This window comes from Cupressus sempervirens, chromosome 3 (genome assembly GCF_028749045.1).
Source record: "Cupressus sempervirens isolate cs-2001-9-10 chromosome 3, ASM2874904v1, whole genome shotgun sequence".
NCBI lineage: Eukaryota > Viridiplantae > Streptophyta > Pinopsida > Cupressales > Cupressaceae > Cupressus > Cupressus sempervirens.
Window position 1 is genome coordinate 751,746,728 of NC_143120.1, and position 25,208 is coordinate 751,771,935.

At 34.0% G+C, this 25,208-nt stretch overlaps 1 protein-coding gene and 1 long non-coding RNA gene across 2 annotated transcripts in view; one reads left to right on the forward strand and one right to left on the reverse strand.

Moving 5' to 3' along the window:
- Positions 1 to 472: 472 nt before the first annotated feature.
- Positions 473 to 1,397, forward strand: LOC149569005 (uncharacterized). The gene is made up of 2 exons (XR_016361712.1): positions 473 to 948; positions 1,099 to 1,397. It is a non-coding gene; the product is annotated as an uncharacterized LOC149569005 (long non-coding RNA).
- A 610-nt stretch (positions 1,398 to 2,007) lies between these two features.
- The window catches only part of LOC149569006 (uncharacterized), an 82,902-nt gene continuing 59,701 nt past the window's right edge, over positions 2,008 to 25,208 (reverse strand). Inside the window, exon 4 of the mRNA XM_089821813.1 lies at positions 2,008 to 5,553. Coding sequence (XP_089677939.1) covers positions 2,218 to 5,553 — 3,336 coding nt within the window. The 3' untranslated portion in view covers positions 2,008 to 2,217. The remainder of the gene's footprint in view (positions 5,554 to 25,208) is intronic.

A 25,208-nucleotide genomic window follows, 5' to 3' on the forward strand; every position in this document is an offset into this window, starting at 1 on the left:
AATTTTTTTAATGGAGGGTTCAAACCTATGAAGCAGCCCAACGAGGCACAGAGCCTACGAGCGACCAACCAATGAAGGCCACCAATAAAGCGATTTAAGAACTCGATACGGGCCCACTCGTGCCTGAAACCTTTTCAGCTTAGAGCCAAGGACTGAGGGGCATACATGTCGTCAAAATCACCTGGAGACGATCTTGACCTTATTCCTTATGGTGTCGGAGCCTTGCACTCAACAAAACTAGATCTTTGGTGGGCTCTTTTTGAGCCATTCAACTTCACCAATAGACCAAAAGCCCATTAACTCAACTTACTATTTTCAATTACTATTACTTCAATGAAATAAATTTCTGCTCAAATTTCTACATTTGAAAATAATTAACAAAACTAACCTTATATAACAATAAAATAGTTACAATAGCTAAAATTCTTAGAATTTCACTTTAAACCTTCTTATACACATTGAAGTCGTGTGATCTCTCCCCATTAAATTTTCAATGATTTTATGGTATTTGTTTCTAGGTCAACGTTTTTTACGTTCTATTAACGAAACGTCGATTCCATCGGTAATTGACGTTATCTTGGCGGCACAGTGAAACGGTAAACCAGGTAAGTATGGCGTTTCTGAGATTATGGGGTGATATTAGTTAAGGGCGACAAATATAATTTATGTGAAAAAATCGGGAACGTTTAATGAAATGGGGTGATGAAGAAACTATGCTCTTGATGAGGTGTTCCAGCTTTTCAAAAGTCAGGGTTTCACGGGAATTTGTTTTTATCGTATTCACATTGTTTTATACATATGGAACCCTGTGCCCAGCAGTAAGAGCGTTGGATTAGGATACGTAAATTCAGTATCCCCGTAAAACTATTGCTTGAGAGGCTTTTGCTGGGGATTTTTAATTTAGCAGCTCTGAGACATGGGACTATTAAAGATGGAACCGTTACTAGGGTATGCGACATGTTTGATGAAATGCCTTGTTGAAAAGTTGAAAAGTGGTTTATATAGCATTGCCGTCAGTTTCGGATATGCATACAGTGTGTGAATTATTTACCACGCGCTATTGATTTGAGTGCATCTTGTTTCAATGACCTTGGGCAGGAATTAAAAGAATTGCAGAGTGACATTGTTGGCAATTTTGCCCTGCGACGGACACCATTTAGCGAGCAGAAAAGATTAGCAGAAAGTTGGAAGATGGCTCGTGGCATTTTTTGGTATGATTTCCTGCTCTGAAATACCTCCAGCTCATCGTACATCTTCTCTGCCTCTGGCTGATACTAAAATCCATTTCAAGTTCTAGTTGTAGGAACTAAACCAACATTATAAGTACGTCAACAAATTTCTTTGAATGTTCTGATAAGTTGGGAGCTTGAATGCAATTGTTTTGCCAAAGTTAATTATGGACGATGAGCTTTACTTGGATTGCTGATTTTTAAAGTTTCTTGAAAAAGTAAGAGATTGCTGAGATTTTAATCACACATCTTTTGCATTAACATACATATAACGTAGAATAGTTGTAATTAAAAATGTGGCACATTTTTGCAAGTTACAACAAACTAATATGCATGAATTAGAACTCCTTAATTTTCAAGAACAGGAAGATAACCAAACTGGAGATACAATTTGCATTGTGTCAAAAAATTCATTGAAGAAGACTGAGAGGGCTCCGTGGTACAAAATTCAATAATCAGTATGGCATATAATCATGGTAAACTGAAGTGAAAAACCGATTATATCAAAAGGAATCCAATCCACGGTACATTAGTGTAGTTAAATTTACTCTATTTCATCATAACTTTCTAAAATTTGCACAGCTAAAACTAAATTTATTCTATTTCATACTTACATTGTTTTAGCTGTCTAGCGGCTGGTTTGTTTTGATTTTGATTTTGAGCTCAGCCCACATCACTGTTCATGCTGGAAACTGCCCGAGTGATTCTTGAAGATTCATTTTACATCCTCTAACCTTTTTTAATAATGTATCTTTAAAGTATAAATGAACATGCTGTATTCATCAAAAAATTTTAATAAACATTCATAAAGCAAAAATGTAAGAGAATATTAAATTACAGGCATCCTCTGTCTATGAATTACGGTATGGGCTAATATAAATTCACCAGTTGATTATTGATACTACCAGTGGTAAATACTGGTGTTGAATGCCATTGTCAATACTTATACCAGGTGACTTAGGTTATTCGTTAGTATATTTACTTGAAGTTACATTTTCCAATTTTCGTTTCTTTCCTCCCCACTTGTTTCAGCAAATGGCAGAGTAAAATGCATATAAGGCAAGAATTGCGTTCCATTTCCATTTATAGAAAAGGGTTTCAGTGTGTGCTTCATCCCTCCAATTAATTTCTTTGGTTCTGTAAATTTGAGTGACGACCCTGTTGATGCTTTTGCCTCTCTACACTTGCTATCAGGTTTCTGTTTCATGAATAATTCACTTTCCTTCTCCAGACATTTTTGTGAAAACCTGGCATGAGAAGTTACATTCAACCCTGATTCATTCTCCAACTTGCTCGATGAGTTTCCTCCATCGCTTGATGGTTCAATCCTGCTATTATTCGTTCCTAGTATTTCACTGTGCCTGAAGGCTAACTTGTTATTTTTAATTTTTTCTGATCTCAAGAGATTCTTAGAAGCTATATTGGAAGGATATATTTCCTGACGAATCACTCTCTTTCGTTTGTGCATGCCCTCTGTTCTTGAGAATGTATGAGACTTCTCCATTAGGGCTGTCCAACAGTCTTCACGCTTTTCAGAGATGCATTTTCCAAGCAATTCTTTTGTCTCTTTGACAAATTCTCCTGGTTTTGAATTGCCTCGGCTCTTTCTGTCAACATAAACATCTGTTACTCCCATTTTCTGATGGATAGAGTCATTTGTTTCTATGGTTGTAGTCCTGGGAAATTTCAAGGTCTGTTCACCAGTTTTATCTGAAGTCAATGATGAATAGATGTATTTTTCTGGCGTTACCAAGGTTGGAGAATCGACAATATATGAATAGGAGGAAGGTGTTTGGGAGTGATATTTCTTTTTCAATGGAAAATATGTTGAATGAGCAATGGCACCGGTAAAAGAATGTGGAGGGACAGAAAAGTTACCAGAGCTGCCAATGGGACGGGATAATGGTTTGCATACATCAGAATAAATTTGAGGGGGACATGAAGTACTGGTGTATGAGCTATCATTGGACTCTTGTTTTTGTAATGTGCACTTCTCTAAACATGATTCCAACAGCTGTCTGCAAGTCTGTTTCTGTACAGCGCAATCCCATTTACTTACGTGAGAATCTTTATATTTCATTTTCCGTCCCTTATTTAGGTCTGGCTTGTTGCACAAGGCCTTGACAGGAGAAATTAGCATATTAGCTTTTGGGGCTGAGAATAGAGGATTGGATATCCAAGCTTTATCAGAATCACTTTGTTGCTTTGAAGAATGTCCATGAACATAGTTTGGCGAGAAATTTCTTTCTCCCGGTTTGGGAACATAGTTATCCAATGTTCTATCTTGATTGCATGCAATACATTCCATAGAACCCATACTTTGTGCTACTTTGAAGTTATGCTGAATACTTTTTGATGTATTTGCTTTAACTTTACAATGTGGGCACAAAGTATTTCCTCCAAGACCTGGAAGATCTAATTGACGTGTATTACATGCTGTGCAGCCACTATAACCAGTCATCCTCTGGATGGTAGAAGGCACATATGTTGGGGCTCCAATGGGGCTTCTGCTAACAGTGTCTTTGGTATTGCACTGCTCAGGATGCTTAGAGGAACCCTTGAACTCATTTTCACCTCCAATTGTGAAACTTTGCCCCATTAATCTCATGACTGGTTGGGCAGTAGATTGTTTCCTCTTTGAGATATCTACCTGAGGATGAATGTTCTCCAACAGTGAAGCTTTCTCATTCTGATCTCCCTGGTATTCAGACGGCACATTTGATTGTATAGAAAACATTGAGAATGCATCCAGCGATGCAATAGATGAAGTGGGAATTCCAAAACTTGGGCTTCTGCACAACATTTTATCTGTTCGGTTCTTGTCAGGCAGAGAAGAGTGTTCTGAAAGCCCCTTGTCAGAATTTGACTGATTATTATTAGATAGTGAGTACTCTTGCTGATAGTCAGGTTGTTTAAACTGAATGGAGTAGTCCTCCTGTGGTAGATATTTAGAACTCCATGCTTGAAGAGGCTGGTTAACTAAGGTAGCATTATGACATGTTTTACTTCTTTCCACAAAATTGAAATCTCGATGTGTACCTTGTGAGACTAATGGCTCATTAGAAACTGTATATTTTGGAGCCTTGTATAATTGATTGAATAGTTGTCCAGTATAGGAAATTGGCTTGACAAGCTCCTCTTCCGAATCCAGGGGCGAACCTATGTAACCATTATCAGAACAATTTTCATAGAGGCTTAAATTTGCATGGTCCCTTGCATTTTCAATTTCAGATAGGTGAGCTTCCACATTGTAAGATTTCTTCTTCTTTACAGAAGAGTTAGGCAAACTCCTGGGTGACTTTGTAGATTTATACCTCGGTGCATGATTCCATTGGGTATAAAGACTATCATCTTTGTCCCCATCCATAATGTGAGAACTAAGAAAACGTCCTTTAGAATCTCTTGGAATGACACATACTTTTTTGTTGAGATCCAATTGAATATTTCCAGAGTGACCCTCTTCTTTTATCTTTCTGCTATCCTGAATAACTCTGACATTGTTCATCCAGCTTTCTTTTTCCCTGTCCAAACTATCAGCCAAATTAGTTTTTGTATCTTCTACCTGGACATTCATTCCATCCGTCTTAGCAGCAAATTTATACTCGGATATAGCAGGTTCAGCATGCTGATCATAATGCTCTGTCTCTATCAGAGGGGAGTCTTCCTTGAAGGAGTGCAGGACACTGCATTCCAATTTGTCGTAGATGCCATTTGATTTCTGAGCTTCCTCTGCTTTTCCCGGATTAAAAAATGTAAGCTTTTTGTTTACAGGACTCTTGTCCGACAAGCTTAATAAATTTGGATCTTCTCTTTTGGATGTTTCTTCGACATGCATTCTGGTACTTTGAGTGCTGTATATCTTGTGATGCCTGCATTCGTCGTCACCCCAAATATTGAACTCCTCATTGTTAGAAGTAGGTAAATCGTTCGGCAAACTCTTTGTGACACTCATCACACGTGATTGGGGAATATCGGTAGCAGAAGTTGCCATTGTGGATGTTGAACTTGGAACTACAGTGTTATCATCTTCAAGTAGCATTCCACCTTCATCTAATTGTCTCTTGCAATTAGAAATTATGTCTTTCATGGCTCTCTCCTCTTTAGGCAACATACATACAGAGTAAATGTGGTCCATAAGCTTGCCAGAGAGTTGATTATAATTGGTAGGGAAATCACAATTCTGTATTTGATTCACTTCCGTGATTTGTGATCGCTCAAAATTCAAATCTTTGGATTCTTCTTCAATGCTTGAGTGCTTTAGTTGATATTTGACACCATGATCAATTTTTGAGCAATTAGAAGCAGCCAATTGAATTTTAGGATCCTGAAATGCAATAGACATCATGGTAAATGCTAAACTCATATAGCCCCTGCTTCTGTACCTATTGTATTATGCTCAATCTTTTATGTGCACGGATTAGAGTTTAATAGATGCAATATTTTTTGAATCCATCGAAATAATTGAATATGCTTATGCTAATAATTCTGTAGAAGAATTTTGTATCTGATAATAGATCGCAATGCAGAATATGAAATGTTAGTGCAAAAAGAGATCATAACAGGAGTCCTCAATTTCACAGATTAAATTGAGAGGAAGCTCTTTTTAGGATATCCTTAAAATTATTAATTGAAATATTTACAATTAGAAACACTAGACTTATCAACTCTATTTTAATATTCGCATGCCAAAAAGTATGTTTTACAATAACAAATAAATATGCCTAAAATATAATTTTTAGGTAACAAAAGGGTCAACAATTTCGCTATTTCTGGACACAAGCATATAAATTTTAATTTGGAAACATAGATCCTTTTAATTTCACAGCTTGTCTACCATTAGCTACATGTTTGTTCATTTCGAAGACAAGTAAACATACAAGTTAAACCTTCTACAAGAAAGTGCATATTATTTTGAAGGATCTAGATCACCACTATAGAGAAAGGGTGCAGTCATTAGATAGCAATGTTTCAAGTTATTTTTTATCATCCTTCATTTCTCTGCAGTTAGTTATTTAATCTTGGCTGTGACATAAGCTAATTCAATTTGTGGGTTCAATTCTTGGTTTTTAATGATATGTCTATTTTACATTTCAATATGTTTTAAGGATGATTTATATTGTAAAAAGTTAAGATCTTGATTGCTAAATGAATTCTTGACTTGTTTCAGTAAAAGTAATTAAAATGAAATATTTGATCAAACTTGTGGAAGCTGAGGTTTAAAGGAATTTACTATTTCTTGTATTTACTTCTATGATCAATTCTATGTGACCTTTTTCAAGAATCGTATTAATGTGTCTAAGTTTTTTTTATAAATCTAAGTTAAATTGAGATATATTCAATTCAAAATGTATAACATTAATTTAGTCAAATAGAATGTCTTTTAATATGCTTAGTTTAAAAGAACCCTTAAATCTTTAACACAAAATATTAAAAATATAACATTTAAGATTAATATCCAAAGAAAGGACCAAATCTAGGATTTTATTTTCTTAAGGTTAAAAACAAAACATTAACACCCAAAATATTGTTCAATAAAGGACAAGTAAATGATTAAAGGTCAATGGAAAGAATACAAAACTAAAAAAATCATCGTGGCTCGAAGTTAAGAGTTACTAGGTCTTCCCATAGGATACTATATATTATATTTTTAATTGACAACATTCCATTTTTTATTGCCTTCTTTTGGAACTATGACAATTCATGTTAGCTTCTCATCCGTAGTCATATTCCTTATTTTATTGCACTTGAAGAGTGAAAATGGTTACATGCTAACCATTTTCACATCAACCAAACTCTACACCCTAGTAGATTACTTCAAAACATTAGCAACGAAGTTGATGAATTGAAGATGCACCACAATTATGGTTAGAGACATCAAAAGAATGACAACCATAAACAACATTGTTGATAACAGGTATAGTCTCTAAATGATGAGTAATAATATTCATAATCTAGTTGAGCTTCATAGAGTTGTGAACCTCATAGGTTAAGTATTACACACACTAGATGACAAAATAATGGGATATTTATTAACAAAAAATGGAAACGTTCTTATAGAATGCACAAACAAGATGTTTCAAAAAAGAAACATAAATTGACAAATGACAGAACATGAAACTTTCCTATATAAACAAAAGACGACTAGATGACCATTAAAGAAACATTCTATTTTGGAAGATATTATCCTAAAAGACTCTATTAATGGTCACTGCAAGGATGTCAGAACATTTTGTAATGGTTGAGACCTTCCCTAGATACATAAAATGTTGAGACCAAGAACTTTTGCAGAAGACTACTATGACTCATAAGAAAATGCAAGAAGCCATGGTTTTTGTCATAAAAATTAAAAAAACTCAAAAACCAAAGTTTTATAAAGCATCATTTTTTTTTGAAAAAAATGGTAGAAGTCCTTATATCCCATGCAACTTTGCATATTATAGAACCCAAAGAATGATTTTTGAGGAAAAAATTGATAAATTGAGAAAACAAAATCTCACATGAATATCGTAGATTACAAATTAATAGATACATTTTTTAAGGAAAAAAAGATCAAAACCTAGCAAGCACGAATTTCAAGACAAAATTGTTGGAAGACCCAAGAAATCTTATGAAGACCTAGAAGAGATTTTGAAAGACCTAGAAAGAATCTAAAATATAAATTTTATTCCAATTGGTACAAAATTTTTAAGGAACGAAAATTGAGGTGCTCAAATGTTTTTGACATCCTAGTTGAGATCTTGGAAAACCCACAAGGAATCTACAATAAAAATGATTCAACTTGAACATGAGGGTTAGAACCCTAGTCAAAACTGTAGAAACTCTAAGCAGCCATGGATGAACCAGAATTTTTGTGCAAAAAAAAAGGGTCATCAACATAAAAAATCACTAGAATAAGGAGCCAAGTACCCCATGACTCTCTTCATCTGTGCTCAATGATTTATACAAGGATAATCCAAATAATGGCATTTCCCAACTGCTTGGGTTTTTCCTAGTCATATAGATCGTAACACATATTTAGACTCTCATTTTCACTAGCACAAGGAGTGTGAGATGCATCCTCTATAAATTTGTTAGTGGATATGCACATTGCTCAACTAATAACTAGTAAGTAGACGTGGAGGAACTCAAAATATTAAAAAAAAACTTCCATCACCACATTTTTGTAGTTTATTTGAGACCATATAAAGATTTGTTTTAAATTGTGAACCCATGAATCTTTACCTTTACCAACATCATTCTCAAATTGTGCCATATGAATTTCAGCCTCTGTGTCAACCTGTAATGAATCTATTGTCATGTTTATTTTTACAAACCTCGATATTAAATCTTGTTGGAAATAAAAATATGGTTCAAACTAAAGTTATCTTGGAAATTGATTTTAATCTATCATAATCAATATCCTCAATTTGAGAATAACCCTTCACCAACCAATCTAGCCTTGTGCATTTGAACTCCATCAAATCGGTCTTCTTGAAAAATTATTTTTAACTAATAGGCTTCAAATCCTTTGGAAAAATAACCAAATCCCAAGCAAAATTCTTCTTTAAAGAATCCATTTTATCATTCATGAACAACTTATAGGATAAGATAAGATAATTTTACTAATGTCCAACAAAAGACCACAACCTGAATTTTATTATAAGGCTATTTATAATCCATCTCCATAACCTGAGTCATAGTTTGAGGCTAACAAGTGTTAGTAATTTAGGGGAATATATATATATAAAGTTCATAAAATTATGTCTCTTTCTTTATTTTTCATTTGTTGCGTAAATATTGTCAAGTGTTGATGTGGAGGTTCTTCTTTTCAACTCTTTGAGCTCTCTATACTATGATCTTTGTTAGGTCATTCACTAACCTTTCATCAATCTTAAGTGCAAGTATCTCAATTTTTGGTTGTAACCACATCATTGACTTCACACACCCATCTAATTGTTGAACCATGAAGAAAAGGTCATGCACTCGTCGAAGATAACCTTGTGAATATATAATAGCTTCCCAGTCATATGATCTCACTGTAACTTGTACCCTCTCACATTATCACTATACTTGATGAAGATATGGTTTAATAATCAAGCTTTAACATCTTATATTCTTCAAGGTATGAGCATATGTATCAAGAATAAATACTTGAAGATGCTAAAGTGAGGGTTTATTTCCTACCTAAAATTCAAAAAGTATTTTAATTATAAATGTTCATAAAAATGACGTATTACTCAGCGACATGAAATGATGTATCTTTCCTTGTTGTGGTTTACCAAACTATTAGCACTGACCATGTACCTTACTAGCTCCATAAACAGAACTATGCATATTTTCTACAACTTTGTTTTGAAAAGGAGTAAATGGCATCTTATGCCATATCATACATTCGCTTTATAAAACTTATCATAATTCATTGAATGATATTCTTGAAAGTTGCCTATTCTTAACACCTTTAACTTTCTATTTTTCTTTTCTTTTTCAGATGAGAGATGAACTCTTTGAGTTATCAAAAGGCCACATAACTATGCATGAAAATATATACCTAAGTAAAAAATAAAACAAAATAAAGGAACATAATTAATGTATAAAGACACATCTACACTATCAAAAACATCAATACATATATAAGATTTGACGTCTTAGAAGACTTATGAAAGAAAATAAAATTGAACATCAATCTTATTTTCCTTGAAGATTTGGTGTTTAAAAAAACTAATTGTTGCCTGTACGAGAATTGTGTATTTCAAAGTCCTTTCATTATTCTCAATAATGTGGTCCATGAACATATGCCACAACATACTCTACTTAGTCACCCATTTTCTTTCTAAGGTGAGAGCATGTATGTGAACTAACATTTTCCTTTAGTACAAATATCTTTTTCACATGCCTCTTTGTTGTAAGTGTTGATGCAACTAATCCCTTTCTTACAAGTACCAATATTGAAGGTGTATACGGGTAAGTTCACAAAGACCGGGGACCAAAAAGGGGGTATAAGTTGCCACTTTTTTCTGAAATCGGACAAATCTAAACTTCGGCAAGAAATTGAAGATAGTTGGACTCAATATTTAAAGATATGACAAAAACAAAAGTTGTAGCCCTCTGAATCTAGTTTCTAAACTACTACTATTTTTGTTAAATGGTGGAGTTTAAGACCCTTAAAAAGGGGGAGCACACAAAATGGTCTTGTTTTTTGAGTAAATTTATAACATAGTGTCAAGTGTGCTTCACCTAAAATTTTAGAAAAAAATTGAATTCTTTTAATCACTCTAGTAAGGAGATAGCAAACACTACGTAGTTTATCCCAGTTGTTTTTGGTAAATTTTTACTCTATATTTGATTTATTATGAATTTTTAAAGTTGAGTCATCTTAAAAATATGAATTTTTGTTGTCGCACCCCTAGAAATCATTGAAGACTAATTGAAAATAAAAACTTTTTTTAAAAAGTGTGTAGAATGGAGTCTTGTTTCTAAAAATATAACTTGTTACAAGAAATGATGAAAGAGTGAGAATCTATCCCCAAAATACTACAAGTTGGTTTTTGACAAAAAAATGGACATACATTGCAAACAAATTAGTGTTGAAAGTCTTAACAATAATCCAAGTTCAAAAAAAAAAAATGGTTAGATAGCTAACAAGGAGATAAATAATATTGTGTTACCCGATTCTCTCGTTATATAACCATGAGAAAACCTAATGGATGCAACATAACCAAACCTACATTTGTTTGTGTATACTTGTTGGAAATCATGTCTAATACCTATTTTAGATGTCCAAGCCTTTTGGGTTGGATATCCAAGGCAAATCCAACCCTTAGGATTAACAATCTTTAATGAAGACCATAGTGCATATGAACTATAGCATGTACACATTATTTAAATTTGAAACATTGGCACGCTGTTTCTATTTTTAAATAATTTGTTCGCACTATAGTGTGTATGCGCTATTTAAATTTGAAAAGTTGGTACTTATTTTCTATTTTTCAATAGTGCGTACACACTATAGTTTGTATGCGCTATAGCATGTATGCGCTATGTTTTACCTTGTTCGAGCCTATGGTTCAAGAAATACAAAGCATAATGTGTATATACTATAGTATATACACAAAATAGTGCGTATGCACTATGCCTTAGATTGGGGAAAACCAAAAAGTGGCAACTTTTTGGTCCCCCATCTTTGTGCACATACCCATATGTTAAAAGGTGATGTTATTGTTTGAATATTCACCCCTACTGAAAACTCATCTATTGAATGACCATAGGATGAACTCTCAAGTTGTAGAAAATGAAATTTGGGATCAACCTCTAAATTAATGACTGATTTTGTAGGAGTTTAAATTCTCCAAGATTGAAACTAATATTGTGTTATTACATTTTTCATGAATGGGAAGAGAAACAAGGATTTTAATTGAAAATATCTATGGTCATTCACCAAATGATACATACTCTATTAATGCTTTTAGAAACTTCTATTAGGACCTTATTTCATATGATCTAGTATCCTCTTCATGGATCTTTATTATGACATTCGTGCATGATAAGATTGATAAATTGTTCCATATGTGTTAATGATCTGAAGAAAAATGCCACAACTATTTTATTAACGTTCTATAAAATCTTATACAGTGATTATAGAATAGAATGTAGGATACAACTATGAAGGTAGCTACCCATGACCTAGAGGCCTGATGAAAAACATGATAGAAAGATAGCAATAATATGACAAGAATAAATTGTATTCTCATCAAGAATTGTGAAAGACTAGATGAATTAATCAAATTCACTCCATTGAATTAACTGGGATGATTTATAGAGAAGAATTGTTGGTTAAATAGGCTAGGGTGAGAACCTAGAAGTCCGTCAAAGTATGAAAAGTATATTAATATTATGACATGCCACATAAAGATAAAACTTATCAGCCACATAAGATGGAAACGTGAAAGCATTTGGAATGTCCCTAATATTAGGGTTAGCTCAAGGGATAAGTAATACCTATACAATAAATGTCAAAATTGAACAATAATAAGTGCAAATGTACTATTCTACTCTCTATCATAATCCCAACCTTAAAGACATCTCAAAATCAAGATTCCTAACCGTCATGAGGATCTCTGAGTCATGAATGACATATTATCAATTCTAGTACCATCCTCAGTTACTTCTTCATCTTGTCTAGAGTGCTCCTTCAAAAATTCTTCTTGGAAGAGGCAAGTTTTGTCCACAACCCGTATTGCATATGCATATGCTATCATCAACAAAATATTATGGTGATTAAAATTGTATCATCCTCACTCATGTCAATCATATGGAGACTAACATCACATATCGACATTAAGGAGGTGATGTCATATTAAGATTATTCGCTTCCCTCAAAAGGGACTTTCTTGATCTTAACCATTAATCATAAAGATTAAGGATATGTATGATCCATTTAGAAATCTACATTTACATATACATATATACATATGTATATGTACAAATTATCTCTAACAAAAATTCTGAAAATGAATTAATATAAAGAAATAAAAATATTTATCCATACCTTCCTAACCTTTATTCTTACTTCATACACATTCCTGTTGTTGGCTCCAAAAAGCACATATACTTTACTTGTGTTTGACTGTTTGTTTCTTTAGATGATTTGATTGTTTCTTAATATGTTTTTTTTTATCTTTCTACTTTCTATCTAGTTTTATTTGTCATCTATGTCCTTCTCAAAGAGTAAAAACTTTTCACACTAATAATTTTTTAAAAAGTCACAAAACTTCATAATTATAATCCTTTTGAAAAGTCACAAAAATTCATAATTATAACCTATTTGAAGAGTCACAAACATTCATAATTACAACCTTCTTGAAGAGTCACTTCCTTTCATCATTGCAATCTTTTGAAAAGTCCATTTCATGTTTTCTTCCCATTCCTTTCCTCTTTCATTAATCCTTCTTTAACTCATATCTTCTCCTCTTCTTTCTTCCTCTTTCAAATAAACTCTCATCCCTTTTATATCTTAATTTGAATGAGTCACATCTCTTTATTACATATCTCTTAACTTTTCATTAAATTTAGTTAATTTAGATTATTCTATATTATATTTTTCATTTACATAGTTATTTTATATTTATTCTCATATATTATTAAATCCTATTTAGAAAACAAACATACTTTCTACAATATTCCCTCTTGTATTTAGTCTTATTTATTTATTCATTCATTATAATTCTATTGTTATTTAATTATTTTAAATCTTATATATTGATAATAGATCATATATATTATTATTTATGTTATAATAATAATATTTTATCATTATTATTTTTATTATTTTTTAATATATGATTTTATTATCATTATTTATTTCCTAATATTGTGTTATTTAATTATTATTAAAATTATACCTTAAATTGGTGACATAAAAATCCACCCTTGCTCAAATTACTTGTCCTTAAACAATTAGTTAATGTCTTCTATTGATTTGAAATATGTACATCTTTTAGTCAAAATTCTTAGGTGGTTGTCTCATCTATGATTGAACGTCTTCCAATCTCCATTGTCTTTTGATATTAGTCTTTCATATAAATTATTTTCAGATATCCTCTTTCACCCTACAAGATGACACTATCATTCTTTGATGACACTATTAAGGTTAGCCTGGGACAAGTAATATTTGCAAGATAAATGTTAGAATTGAACAATAAAAAGTCTACCTATACTATTCTACCATCTATTGTAGTTCCAACCTTAAAGACATCTTTAGATAAGGATTACCAACCCTCTTTAGGATCCATGGTTCCTCAACAGTATACTATCAATTCTAGTACCATCCTTGGTTACTTCTTCGTCTTCTTTGGGGTTCTCTCTCTAAGGTTTGTCCTAATCACAAATTCTTTGATCTCTTAGTGCTTATACCAGTACTATAATCATCTCCATGACAACTTCCTTAGGAACCCTTTTGACTACTCACAAGGACCCTTCTTTAAGTTTCTTCAATTCTTTTCTACCAAAACAAAATGAAGTTAACACTCACTGACCACACTATATGCTAGTGTGTCCAAATCTTCATGTCAAAAGACCCTTTGGGTAAATGCAAAAATTTGTGGTAGCAAATAGATGCCACTTTTTTTTTCCAATCCAAAGCATTGTGTGATTGCACAATACCATGATCGCGATATTGCATGATTGCATTATGGTTCGAATAGTGCAAACCACATCCTTAGAAAATATTTAAAATGATGCTAGTGCACTATAGCGTTACTACATTGTAGTGTTACTACAGTTTAGTGTGAGCGAACTATAGCCCTAGCGCACTTTGTAAATTTCCAACATAATATATTTCTATGGTAAAAAATATTTTAAATTTTCAAGTAATGTGTGCTATAAGGTGTCTAAGGATCCCTTAACACACATATAATGGTTTAAACGGGTTAAAAGGGGTTATAGATTATCCAATGATCTCGTTTGACCCATTTGATCGCATAATGTGTGTCTTGAGGGGTCTTCAGACCCCTTATTACCACACATATAATGGATCCAATAGGTAAAAATAAAAATAGAGTACCATATAACCCCTTTTGATCCATTTGATCTCATAATGTGTGTTTTAAGGGGTGTAAGGAGCCCTTTGCACACATGTATAATGGTTTTAATGGGTCAAAATGGATTATATGGTATCCTATGACCCCTTTTGACCCATTTGATCACAAATGTGTGTGTTAGAGGACCACTTAGCACATGTCATATGATAACATGGTGTAAAAGGGTCATAGGGTACCCTTGACCCCTTTTAACACATTTGGTCACATAATGTGTCTTAAGGGGTCTACAAACCCACTAACACACATAAAATGGTTTGAATGGTCTAAAAGGGGCCATACAGTACCCTATGATCACTCTTTACACATATGATCACACAATGTATGTCTTAAAGGGTCCTCAAGCCCCTTAGCACACATATAATGGATCCAACTGTTCAAAAAAATTCACAGGGAACCCTATGACCCCTTTTGACCCACTTTATTGCATAATACTTTCTAAAGGGTTCTGCAGACCCCTTAGCACACATATACTAGTTTGATTGGGTCAAAATGGGTTATAGGGTGTCATACAACCCCTTTTGACCCATTTGATCAGATAATATGTCTCAAGTGGTCTGAGGACCCTTTAGCGAACATACAATGGTTTGAATTGGTCGAAAGGAGGCATAGGACACCCTAGGACCCCTTTTGACCCATTGGATCACATAATGTGTGTTGTAAGGGGTTTGAGGACCCTTTAGCATACATAATGTGATTGAATGGTTCAAAAGGTATCTTAGGGTACCCTATCACCACTTTTGACCCATTTGATCACATAATGTGTCTTAAGGGGTCCTCAAATCCATTAACACAAATATAATGGATCTAATGGGTCAAAAGAGGTCATAGGGTACCCTATGATCCCTTTTGACTCACTTGATAGTATAATGTGTGCCTTCAAGTATCTAAGAACACATTAGCACACATAATGGTTTGAATGGTTCAAAAGGAATCATATGGTACCCTATGACCCCTTGTACCCTATTCAAAAGCATAATGTATGTCTTAAGGTGTCCAAAGACCTTTGAACACATATAATCATTTGAATGGGTCAAAATAGGTCATAAAGGTACCTTATGACCCATTAGATCACTTAATGTGTCTCTTAAGTGATCTGAGGACCCCTTAGCACATTTAATATGATTGAATGGGTCATGGTATTTTCTATAACCCTTGTTTATCAACACACCATATGTTAACCAACCTCACAACTGGGTCTTTTATTACAATGCAATGGTGCAATGGGCCTAACAAATGTAAGAGATTGAATTGACACCTTATGTACCCTCAAGACATGCCAAGACGATATCCTATGATAGAGGGGTTCCTATACCATACTCCAAAGGCCAAAATAACTCAAGCTCACGAGTCTTGAAATCTATAACAAAACACTTGTCTTGATAATGCCTTTTTCAATAAACCATGTAGCATATTCTTGTGGCCGATATTTCCATTTAATCAGGTTCTCATAGCAAGTCTTCCTCATTTTCTTTTCTTCAATAGTATCAAGGCTACATTCAATTTGAAAGGGTTTCTTCTTAGGCAATTCTTCTAGCAATGCATACTTTGTTCCCTCTTATGTACATGTTACCACATCATAATTAAAAGAACCTTGATATAAATACAATTTAGAAATATTGAAAATGGGTGATATGCCAATATCAGGGGAAAATTGAATTTGATAGGCATTGTTTCCACACTTCCTTTAAACCTTGCATGGACCTATCTTCTTCATTATGAGTAATACATATTTTTGCTAAGGACACATGTCATTTTCAAGTGTTCCATTACCATGTCCCTTATTTATAATTGAAGTTCTCATCTATTCCTATATGTTGCTTGCTTATACCTATCCATAATATGTTCTAGTTATTCCTTCACCTATTGATTTATTTCCTTCCTATTGATTTAAAATCTTTTTCCTGTGTACTTCTATTGTTCATGTCCTTAAGATCTATGAGTTCTAAGACACCTTTGGGATGGACTCATAAATTATTTGGAATTGATTCTTACCTGTACTTCTATCAATATGGTCCTTATAGGAAAATTTTGCTTGTGGTAGGCTTGTGTCCCATACATATCCATGTTCTATTTTTAGACGCCTCAACAAGCTTCCTAGAGATCTATTAATTATATCTACTTGACCATCATATTAAGGGTGATATGCATAAGAGAAAGATAAGTTTGTCCCATGTTTCTTCCACAAAGTTCTCCAAAAGTGGTCAGTGATATTTGAGTCTCTATCTTACATAGATGAAAGGGGAAATCCATGGATCCTAACCACCTCTTTTAAGAATAACCCTAATACATATGAGAGATCATGAGTTACCTTGGATAGAACAAAATGGTCAGTTTCAGTAAACTTGTCCATAAAAACATATATATTGTCATACCATGCCTTAGTTCTAGAAAGTCCTTGAACAAAATACATACTTATACATTCCCATGGTTTGCTTGGGATAGATAGAGGATTGTATATCCCTACATTTGAACTAGAACCCTTGGCCTTTTGACTTATAATAAAAGCCTCTACAAACCTTCTTACATAAGTTTGCAACTTAGGCTAGTGGTAGAACCCTTTGACCATTTCTAAGTTTTATTTATCTTGAAATTATTGGAATAACCATTTCCATTACACCAAAAGCTCAGTTTGTCAATGAACATCACAACAATTAGAGACAAGGATCCATGGGAGGTGGTCAAGAACATGTCAAAAATCCATTGGTCTATGTTGAATGATACCTTCATCTAGAGGGGACAGAGGCACTAACCTCCCCAAAATCCCCCCCTCAGCATGACCCAAGGGATTTGAACAAGTGACAAAATGATCTGATAACACTTATTGGAATCACCACTTCCATTACACCAAAAGCTCAGATTGTTAATGAATGCCACAACAACTAGAGATAAGGATCTACGAGAGGCGGTTTAGCACATGCCACAAATCCATAGGGCTATGTTGGATGATACCTTCACCTAGATGGGATAGAGGCACCAACCTCCCCAAAAAATGACTTGCTAAGCTACCACATTCCTTCCTAATAATATCTTATCTCATAGAGATTTTTGGTATACCTAATGGACTAACTTTGAAAAGTAAACCTATGTGAACTAAATACTCAGAGAAATCATAATAGTAGTTGTTTTCAAATTTGGTGCATATCTCATATGCTTCCTTAAAGTCTTCATCTTTTTTATACATGTCTTTGAGAGAGTTGACTCTCATGCTTACCAACTAGTTTTTTTGCACGACTATGACCCTCCTATTGAGAGCATCTCCAACTTTATTTATAGCACCTTTATTGTGCTTGATTGTAAAAGTGAAAGCCTACAAATGTTCAAACTATTTAATATGTATATGACTTAACTTCTCCCACCTATTCAAAAATGTCAAAGCATGGATATGTGTATACACAATGAATTCTTTAGGCAACAAATAATGCCTTTACTTTCTAAATAAGGCAACTAGTTTAACATTGCTCCTATTTCCAACTTGCTAGTATCACACTCTATTGTACAAACTTTGTTAAAATCAGGAAGGATCATTATGGGTTGTCATGACATCCTTTCTTTTAAATATTCAAAAGATCTATTAAAATCTTATATCCAATTAAATTTACATCTACTTTCCCATTTTATAGTATCAAACATAATTTCACATACTTCACTAAAATTCTTGACAAACTTCCTATAAAACCTTGTAAGCCCATGGAAACTTTTAACCTCACTTGCATTCCTTAGGGTTGGCCAATTGACAATGACCTCCAATTTGGAGGGGTCCATCTTTAATATTCCCTTTGAGATCACAAAACACATAAATACCAACTCTTCCTACAAGATAACACAACATGGAATCTTTGAAACACTATATATAAGTGTTTTAAGTGCTCTTCTTTTCTTGTATTGAATACCATAATGTCACCTAAATAAACCAACACAAACTAATTAGTGAAAGGTTTGAGTACCTCATTCATAAGGAACATAAAACTAATGGGCACATTTGAAAGGCCAAATGTCATGACCATGTTAGTCCCAACTGAAAATGTATATGAGAATGCTATTATTGTATGTAAAAGAGTCATATCGGTTGTTATGTTGTTATTGATGTCAAGCTTTAATTAGTTAGAAATTATGCTAATTTAGTAGAGTATAATATCATTTGATATTTGAGGAGGATTTGATTGATGAAGAGGAGTTGAAGAAAGTATGATGACGTCAAAGTTGACAAGTATTGGTAATCAATGGGTAGTTGAATGAATTGTGGCAGCATAATGTTGGGTTGATTGTTTTGGCATCATGTTATGTTGTCAATAATTTTATAATTGGTGCATCATTCAAAGAAGGACTATGGTATTAACTAAGTTATTACAACTGTCACAAAGTGTCTAGCAAACAAAAGTTAAAGTTCAGTGTTAACCGAGTGAAGTTGTAATGTTCGACGAGTGAAGAACAAAATAAAAGATTAATTTGAGGCCAACAAATGATGAAAGTGAGAATGTTTGAGAAGTATAAAAGATAACAACAAAGTTTGTTATGAGATCAACGATTGAAATAATTCAAAGATGATCGTATGCAAAAGAATTTTTATTTTCAAATTGAGCACAAACTTTGAGTTAAACTAGTCTTAACCGAATGACTAGATGAAATGAATCTAAGATCTACGATTGTAACTAAGCGGTTAAACTTGTATGGGTTTGGAAGGTAGAAGTTAACTATTTAAGGAGATGATTGAGACAATTTTTAGTTTTTTATTCTTACTAATTATTGATAATAAAGTGTGACAATTTGAAGGAGAAAGAACAAGATGAACTGAGTAGAACAAAAGAAAGATCAAGCCGAGTAAGTGCAAGGTGAAAGAGAAAGAGTGGGAATTAGCCAGAGAGATCAGAAGGTAGAAATTGAGTAGAATAGAGACCTAAACAAGCAAGGTAGTGCTAACCCTAGCAGATCATTTGACTATTACTTTCTTACCATTATAGTAGATAAAATCTCTTAGCTAAGTGGACTTAATGAGTCTGTGAAATCCTGTATAGCAACATCAATTAGTGATATTTATAAGTCATTTAGAGAAGGCCATTCTTTTGTAATGACAAGGAATGATAAGGTTTAGATGATATTTTGTTAAAATCCTCTAACCAAGTCACACTAAAAATGTGCATGAAAACCTTTGACAAGGTTGGTTCCTAGCTGAGCTCACTTCAGAAGAGTGAAATTTTTGGGTTGCTTGTTCCCAGGCAATATTCCCTTTACAAGGTTTCCACATTAAATTTTTTTTCAAAATGTGTGAATGATTATGTGTTGCAAGTTGGTTTTTATGTTATTTCCATATTATTGCAACTCAGTATAAGATAGGATAATACTCTGCTACTCAGTAAAGTAAAGAACAATGAGCTAACTATTTGAAGTAAAAAAAATGTAAGTTTGGATTGAAATGCTAAATGTGGTCACTGAGTTATTGTTTGCAAAAAGAGGGGTAAAAATTTATTAAGACAGAAAGGAATACAACAAGGAGAGCTCAACAAGGAGCTTGATCCTGAGCAATAAGATCATCAAATTCTTGCACCATCTCAAAGGACAGTTGCCTCCTATCCCTAATATTCCAACCCGGATCATGACTAGAAGTCCATTTGGCTAAACAATTAGCAGTTCTATTCCATTCACGAGGAATATACGTGAACCTAATGAATTGAAAAGAGGAAGAGAAGAAAAGAATCTGCTTAACAACAGTGGCCAGCTGCCAACTAACATCCTCAAGCTCTTGCGAAGAAAGTATGTTCACCACCACCTGGGAATCAGACTCACAAATAATCTTACTCCATCCCCGCAAGCAACACTGTTCCACAGCATATAAAATAGCCTGAGCTTCCATGAGATTGTTAGTATAATCACCCTTATGAACTGAGAAGAGAAATTTAACATCCCCAGAATTACAACGAGCTACTCTGCCAATACCAGCCGGACCAAGATTCCTATGGGAAGAACCATCAGTGTTAATTTTCAGAACTCCACAGGGAGGAGGAGTCTAGTGCCCATCTCGGTTAACCCGACCCTTCCTCTGATGGTGAAGCTGCCTGGACATAGAAGGAAATCTATGAGCTGCAACCCCATCCTGCAGATGAAAATTGAGGTGATTACAGATAGCAAGATCAACCAGATCCATACGACCATCAAGCTCACACTTCATAAAAATAGTTTCCTGAAGAGAATGTGATATTTTCCACCAAAGATGCAAAACACCAAGCCGAACATCTTGGAATATGCGACGATTCCTCTCTAACCAGATATGCCAAAGCATGAAAGATGGGCCAGAAATCCAAGCAGCATGGAGAGAAGAAGACTTAGAGGGAGCACTACCCAAGCGGGCCCAGAACTCAGGAAAAGAGGAAGCATGCCGACAAGAGCAACCCCAAGCGCTCCACCAAAGGTGCCATATCTGAGTAGAATAGGAGCAATGGAAGAACAAATGGGAGACAGACTCCTCTCCATTACCACACAAAACACAATAAGAGGGGCCTTGAAATCCACGTTTACAAAGATTATCCTAGGTAAGACAACGGTTGTGAGCCACTAGCCACATGAAAAAATTGCACTTGGACCAAGAAACTTTATTCCAAACTTGCTTCCACCAAGGGACCTCAGCATCCCCAAATAATTGTCTAGTTATCTCCTGATACCCAGCAGAGACATGATATTTACTAGACAAGGTACCGCCCCAAGCCAAAACATCTGGACCAAGCAAAGAAGAACACTCTCTAGAGGCCAGAATTTGAGAAAGCTCCTGACGATCCATGTCTGTACCTCTAGGAGGCCAATCAGAAGAATGCTTCCATCTGTAACCAACAACAAGTCCCAATTGATAAGGAGTCTTGTAATGAGCCACTTTATCCCATCCAGCGGCAAGAAAAGAGTCACAAAGAGGCTGAAGATGAGGGTATATGGATAAAATGGAAGGGAATCCATCCCAAGCATCAGACCAAAACAAAGCCTGAGAACCTCCTTTACATATCCAGAACAGACCCCTCTTCACCAACATCACACCTGTCTTCAAAGTATGCCAAACCATTGAGCCACGACCTTCAAGTCACTGAGTTATTGTTGTGAAAGTTTATGAAGTTTAATTTGGTACTGAATTGTTTAAAAGGCATGTAGCATAACTCGAGATAACTAATTCACCTCCCGCCCCCCTCTCTGACTCCTTAGTTGTCTAACAATTGGTATCAGAGAAGAGTGCTTGAAGAAAACATTTGAAGGAACTTGAGCTAAAGGTCTAAAGATGTATAAGAGCAAGGTAGAAAAGATGAACATGGATAACTTTTTGTGGAAAAATAGAATGAGGCTACATGTATTTGGTATTGGAGACAATACACTACACTGGCTAGAAAATTCATATGTTGCTCCTACCCCTCCTATGATTATGGAAGAAATGACATAGAAGAAAGAACATAATAGTTTGATGATATAGATTATATTTGCCTTGAATGATGCCAAGTTTGATGATATCAATAACTGTACTAATGCTAAAGATGTGTGGAATAAGTTGGCACTTGTACATGGTGGTCATGAGAATGTGCTAAGAGAAAGGGAAAATGTCTCAAATAAATATAATGACATGAGAATGAATGAAGGTAAAAATGATGTTGAGTATGTAAACCAAATTGAGGAAGTTGTGAGTGCAATCAAATCTATTGGAGGAGTTATCGTGATTCTGAAGTTGTAAGTAAATTTCTAAGAACTATCTTAAACCTCTCTATTCTACTAGATTTTTTGCAATCCAACAAGTTAGAGGTATGCTTGATAATAATCTTACACTTGATGGTTTGGTTGGTTGGTTGATTGCATTTGAGTTAAGTAATTTTGATATTAGTGTACTTGCAATTGGGCATGCTTTCAAGACTTCACAAGCCATTGGTAGTTCAAAGAAAGAGAAGAGTAGTAAATATGAAAGCGAGTCAAAATTATAAGATGACATAGATGATATTGAAGAATTTCTTCCAAGGAGGTTATTGAGAGGTAAATATAAATTACTTTTGATATGTCTCAAATGTAATGAAGTTGGTCACTTTGCTACAAAATGTCCTAACAAGTACACAGATGAAAAGAAAGACAAGAATGATAAGAAGGACCATAAGTGTAGGAAGAACAAATATTACAAGGACAAAGGGAAGAAGTCATGCTTCATTGCTAAGGAAGAACAAACCAAGTCAGATATTGAAGATGAGAAAGATGGAGTAGAAGTGGTGTATGTTGTTAAAGAAGATCCCAATGAGGAAAGGTATGAGGATGATAAATCTCTTGTTTCACATATATGTAAGAATGATAAATGGATCGTTAATATTAAATTCTCACATCATATGATTGGAGATCTTAGTAAGTTTGATAAATTTGAGAAATGTAATGGTGGAAATGTTAAACTAGAAAATGATATTCCATGTCCAACAAAAGGTAAAGGTTCATTGATGTTGAATGGCCAGATCATATGTAATGATGCATATTGGGTGCAAGGACTAAGATATAATCTGTTGGCTATTTCTCAGTTCAATAATATAGACCTGTCACAAGATGGAATTTCATAATAGAAAGGTCAAGATCTATTATGATAGTGGAAATAGCATCTTGATCATGGAGTTGATACTTGCATGTTTGCAAAAGTTGAAGATGTATTGTCATGCCACAAAAGGTTATGTCATGCAAACTCAGAGAATATAATTAAGGCCAATAGAAGAAAAGAGTTAGAAGCTTACCAAATCTACATAAACCTAAGAATGCTATGTGCAAACAAAGTCAGTTCAGTAAGATGACAAAGTCAACTTTTTGAAGTAAGACCCATACTTGTAATGACATTTTGGAATTAGTGCATAGTGATTTGTGTGGACTAATGAGAGTAGAAAGTTATTATGGTGACATATATTTCATACAATTTTGGTGATAACTATTCTAGGATGATGTCAACCATATTCATGAAGTTGAAGTCATATGCTTCTGATATGTTCAAATGGTATAAAGCAAGAGTTGAAAAAGAGACTAGTAAACAATTAAAATGTTTGAGATTTGATAGAGGTGGTGAATTCATGTCCATTTAATTTACTAATTTTTGTGTTGAGAATGGTATTAAGAGACAATTGTCAGCACTGAGTACACTACACTAGAATGAGATTGTTGAAAGAAAGAATAGATCATTTGTTGATTGAAAAAGGTATTGGCAAAATACTCTGGAGAGAAGACATTAGCATTGTAGTTTACACTTTCATCCGAGTTCAATTGAAGAAAAGAACAAACAAGACACCCTATGATCTTTGGTATGGTCATACACCTAATGTGAGTTATTTCAAGATATTTGAAAGTAGATGCTACATTCATAAAGATGAAAGGATTAGTAAATTTGATTCAAAAAGTGATGAAGGTATTTTCCTTGGATATTCTTCTGAGGGAAAGGCATACAAATGTTTGAACAAGGCCCAATGATTAAAAGTGCAAATGTTAGAATTGATGAGTTTGCAGATAAGAATGATGAGGAAAGAAAAAACAAACCAAAGGATTATAACAAGTTTGTGTATGTCAATGAAGATGTTCCTGACATAACACCTAAGAAACAACATAGAATCACAAAGTGTTAGCATGTAGTGCCTGAGTTTCAAATAATACAACTTGAGCAAGATGACGAGTCCTAATTGACTAAATAGAATGCTAGTAATCAAGGAACTGAATTTGTGCTAGCAAAATATGTGAGAAAGAACTATTCATTTGAACAAATCATTGAAGATAAAAGTGTCAAAGTGATGACAAGAAGTAAGTTGAAGGACAATACATGTTTAACTGTTGAATTTGAACCAAGAAGTATTAAAGCTGCACCTGACGATGAAGACTAGATTAATGTTATGAATGAATAGATTGATTAGATTAAGAAGAACAATACATGGACACTAGTATCGAGACCATTTGATAAGAATGTAATTGGAACAAAGTGGACATTTAGAAACAAATTGAATGAAAATGGTGAGGTTGTGAGGAATAAGGAACTATTAGTTTGCAAAGGTTATGCCCATGAAGAAGGAATTGACTATGGAGAGACTTTTCCCCCTATGCAAGATTGGGAAGAGTCAGAATATTGTTGTCTTATGTTACCAACAAGAAATTCAAAGTGTATCAGATGGATGTTAAGTTTGCATTTCTGAATGCATACTTGAAGAGGAAGCGTACATAGAATAATCAGAAGGATTTGTTGAATGTGATAAGAGACACATGACTTCTAAATTAAACAAAGCTTTCTATGAACTGAAACAAGCACCCAAGAGAATGATATGAAAGGTTATATTCATATTTGATTAAGATTGAATTTGTTAGAATGAGTGAAAATAGTTATCTATATTTGAAAAGTGAAGCTGCAAACATGGTGTTGATTGATGAATTTTTTGTGGATGACATTATA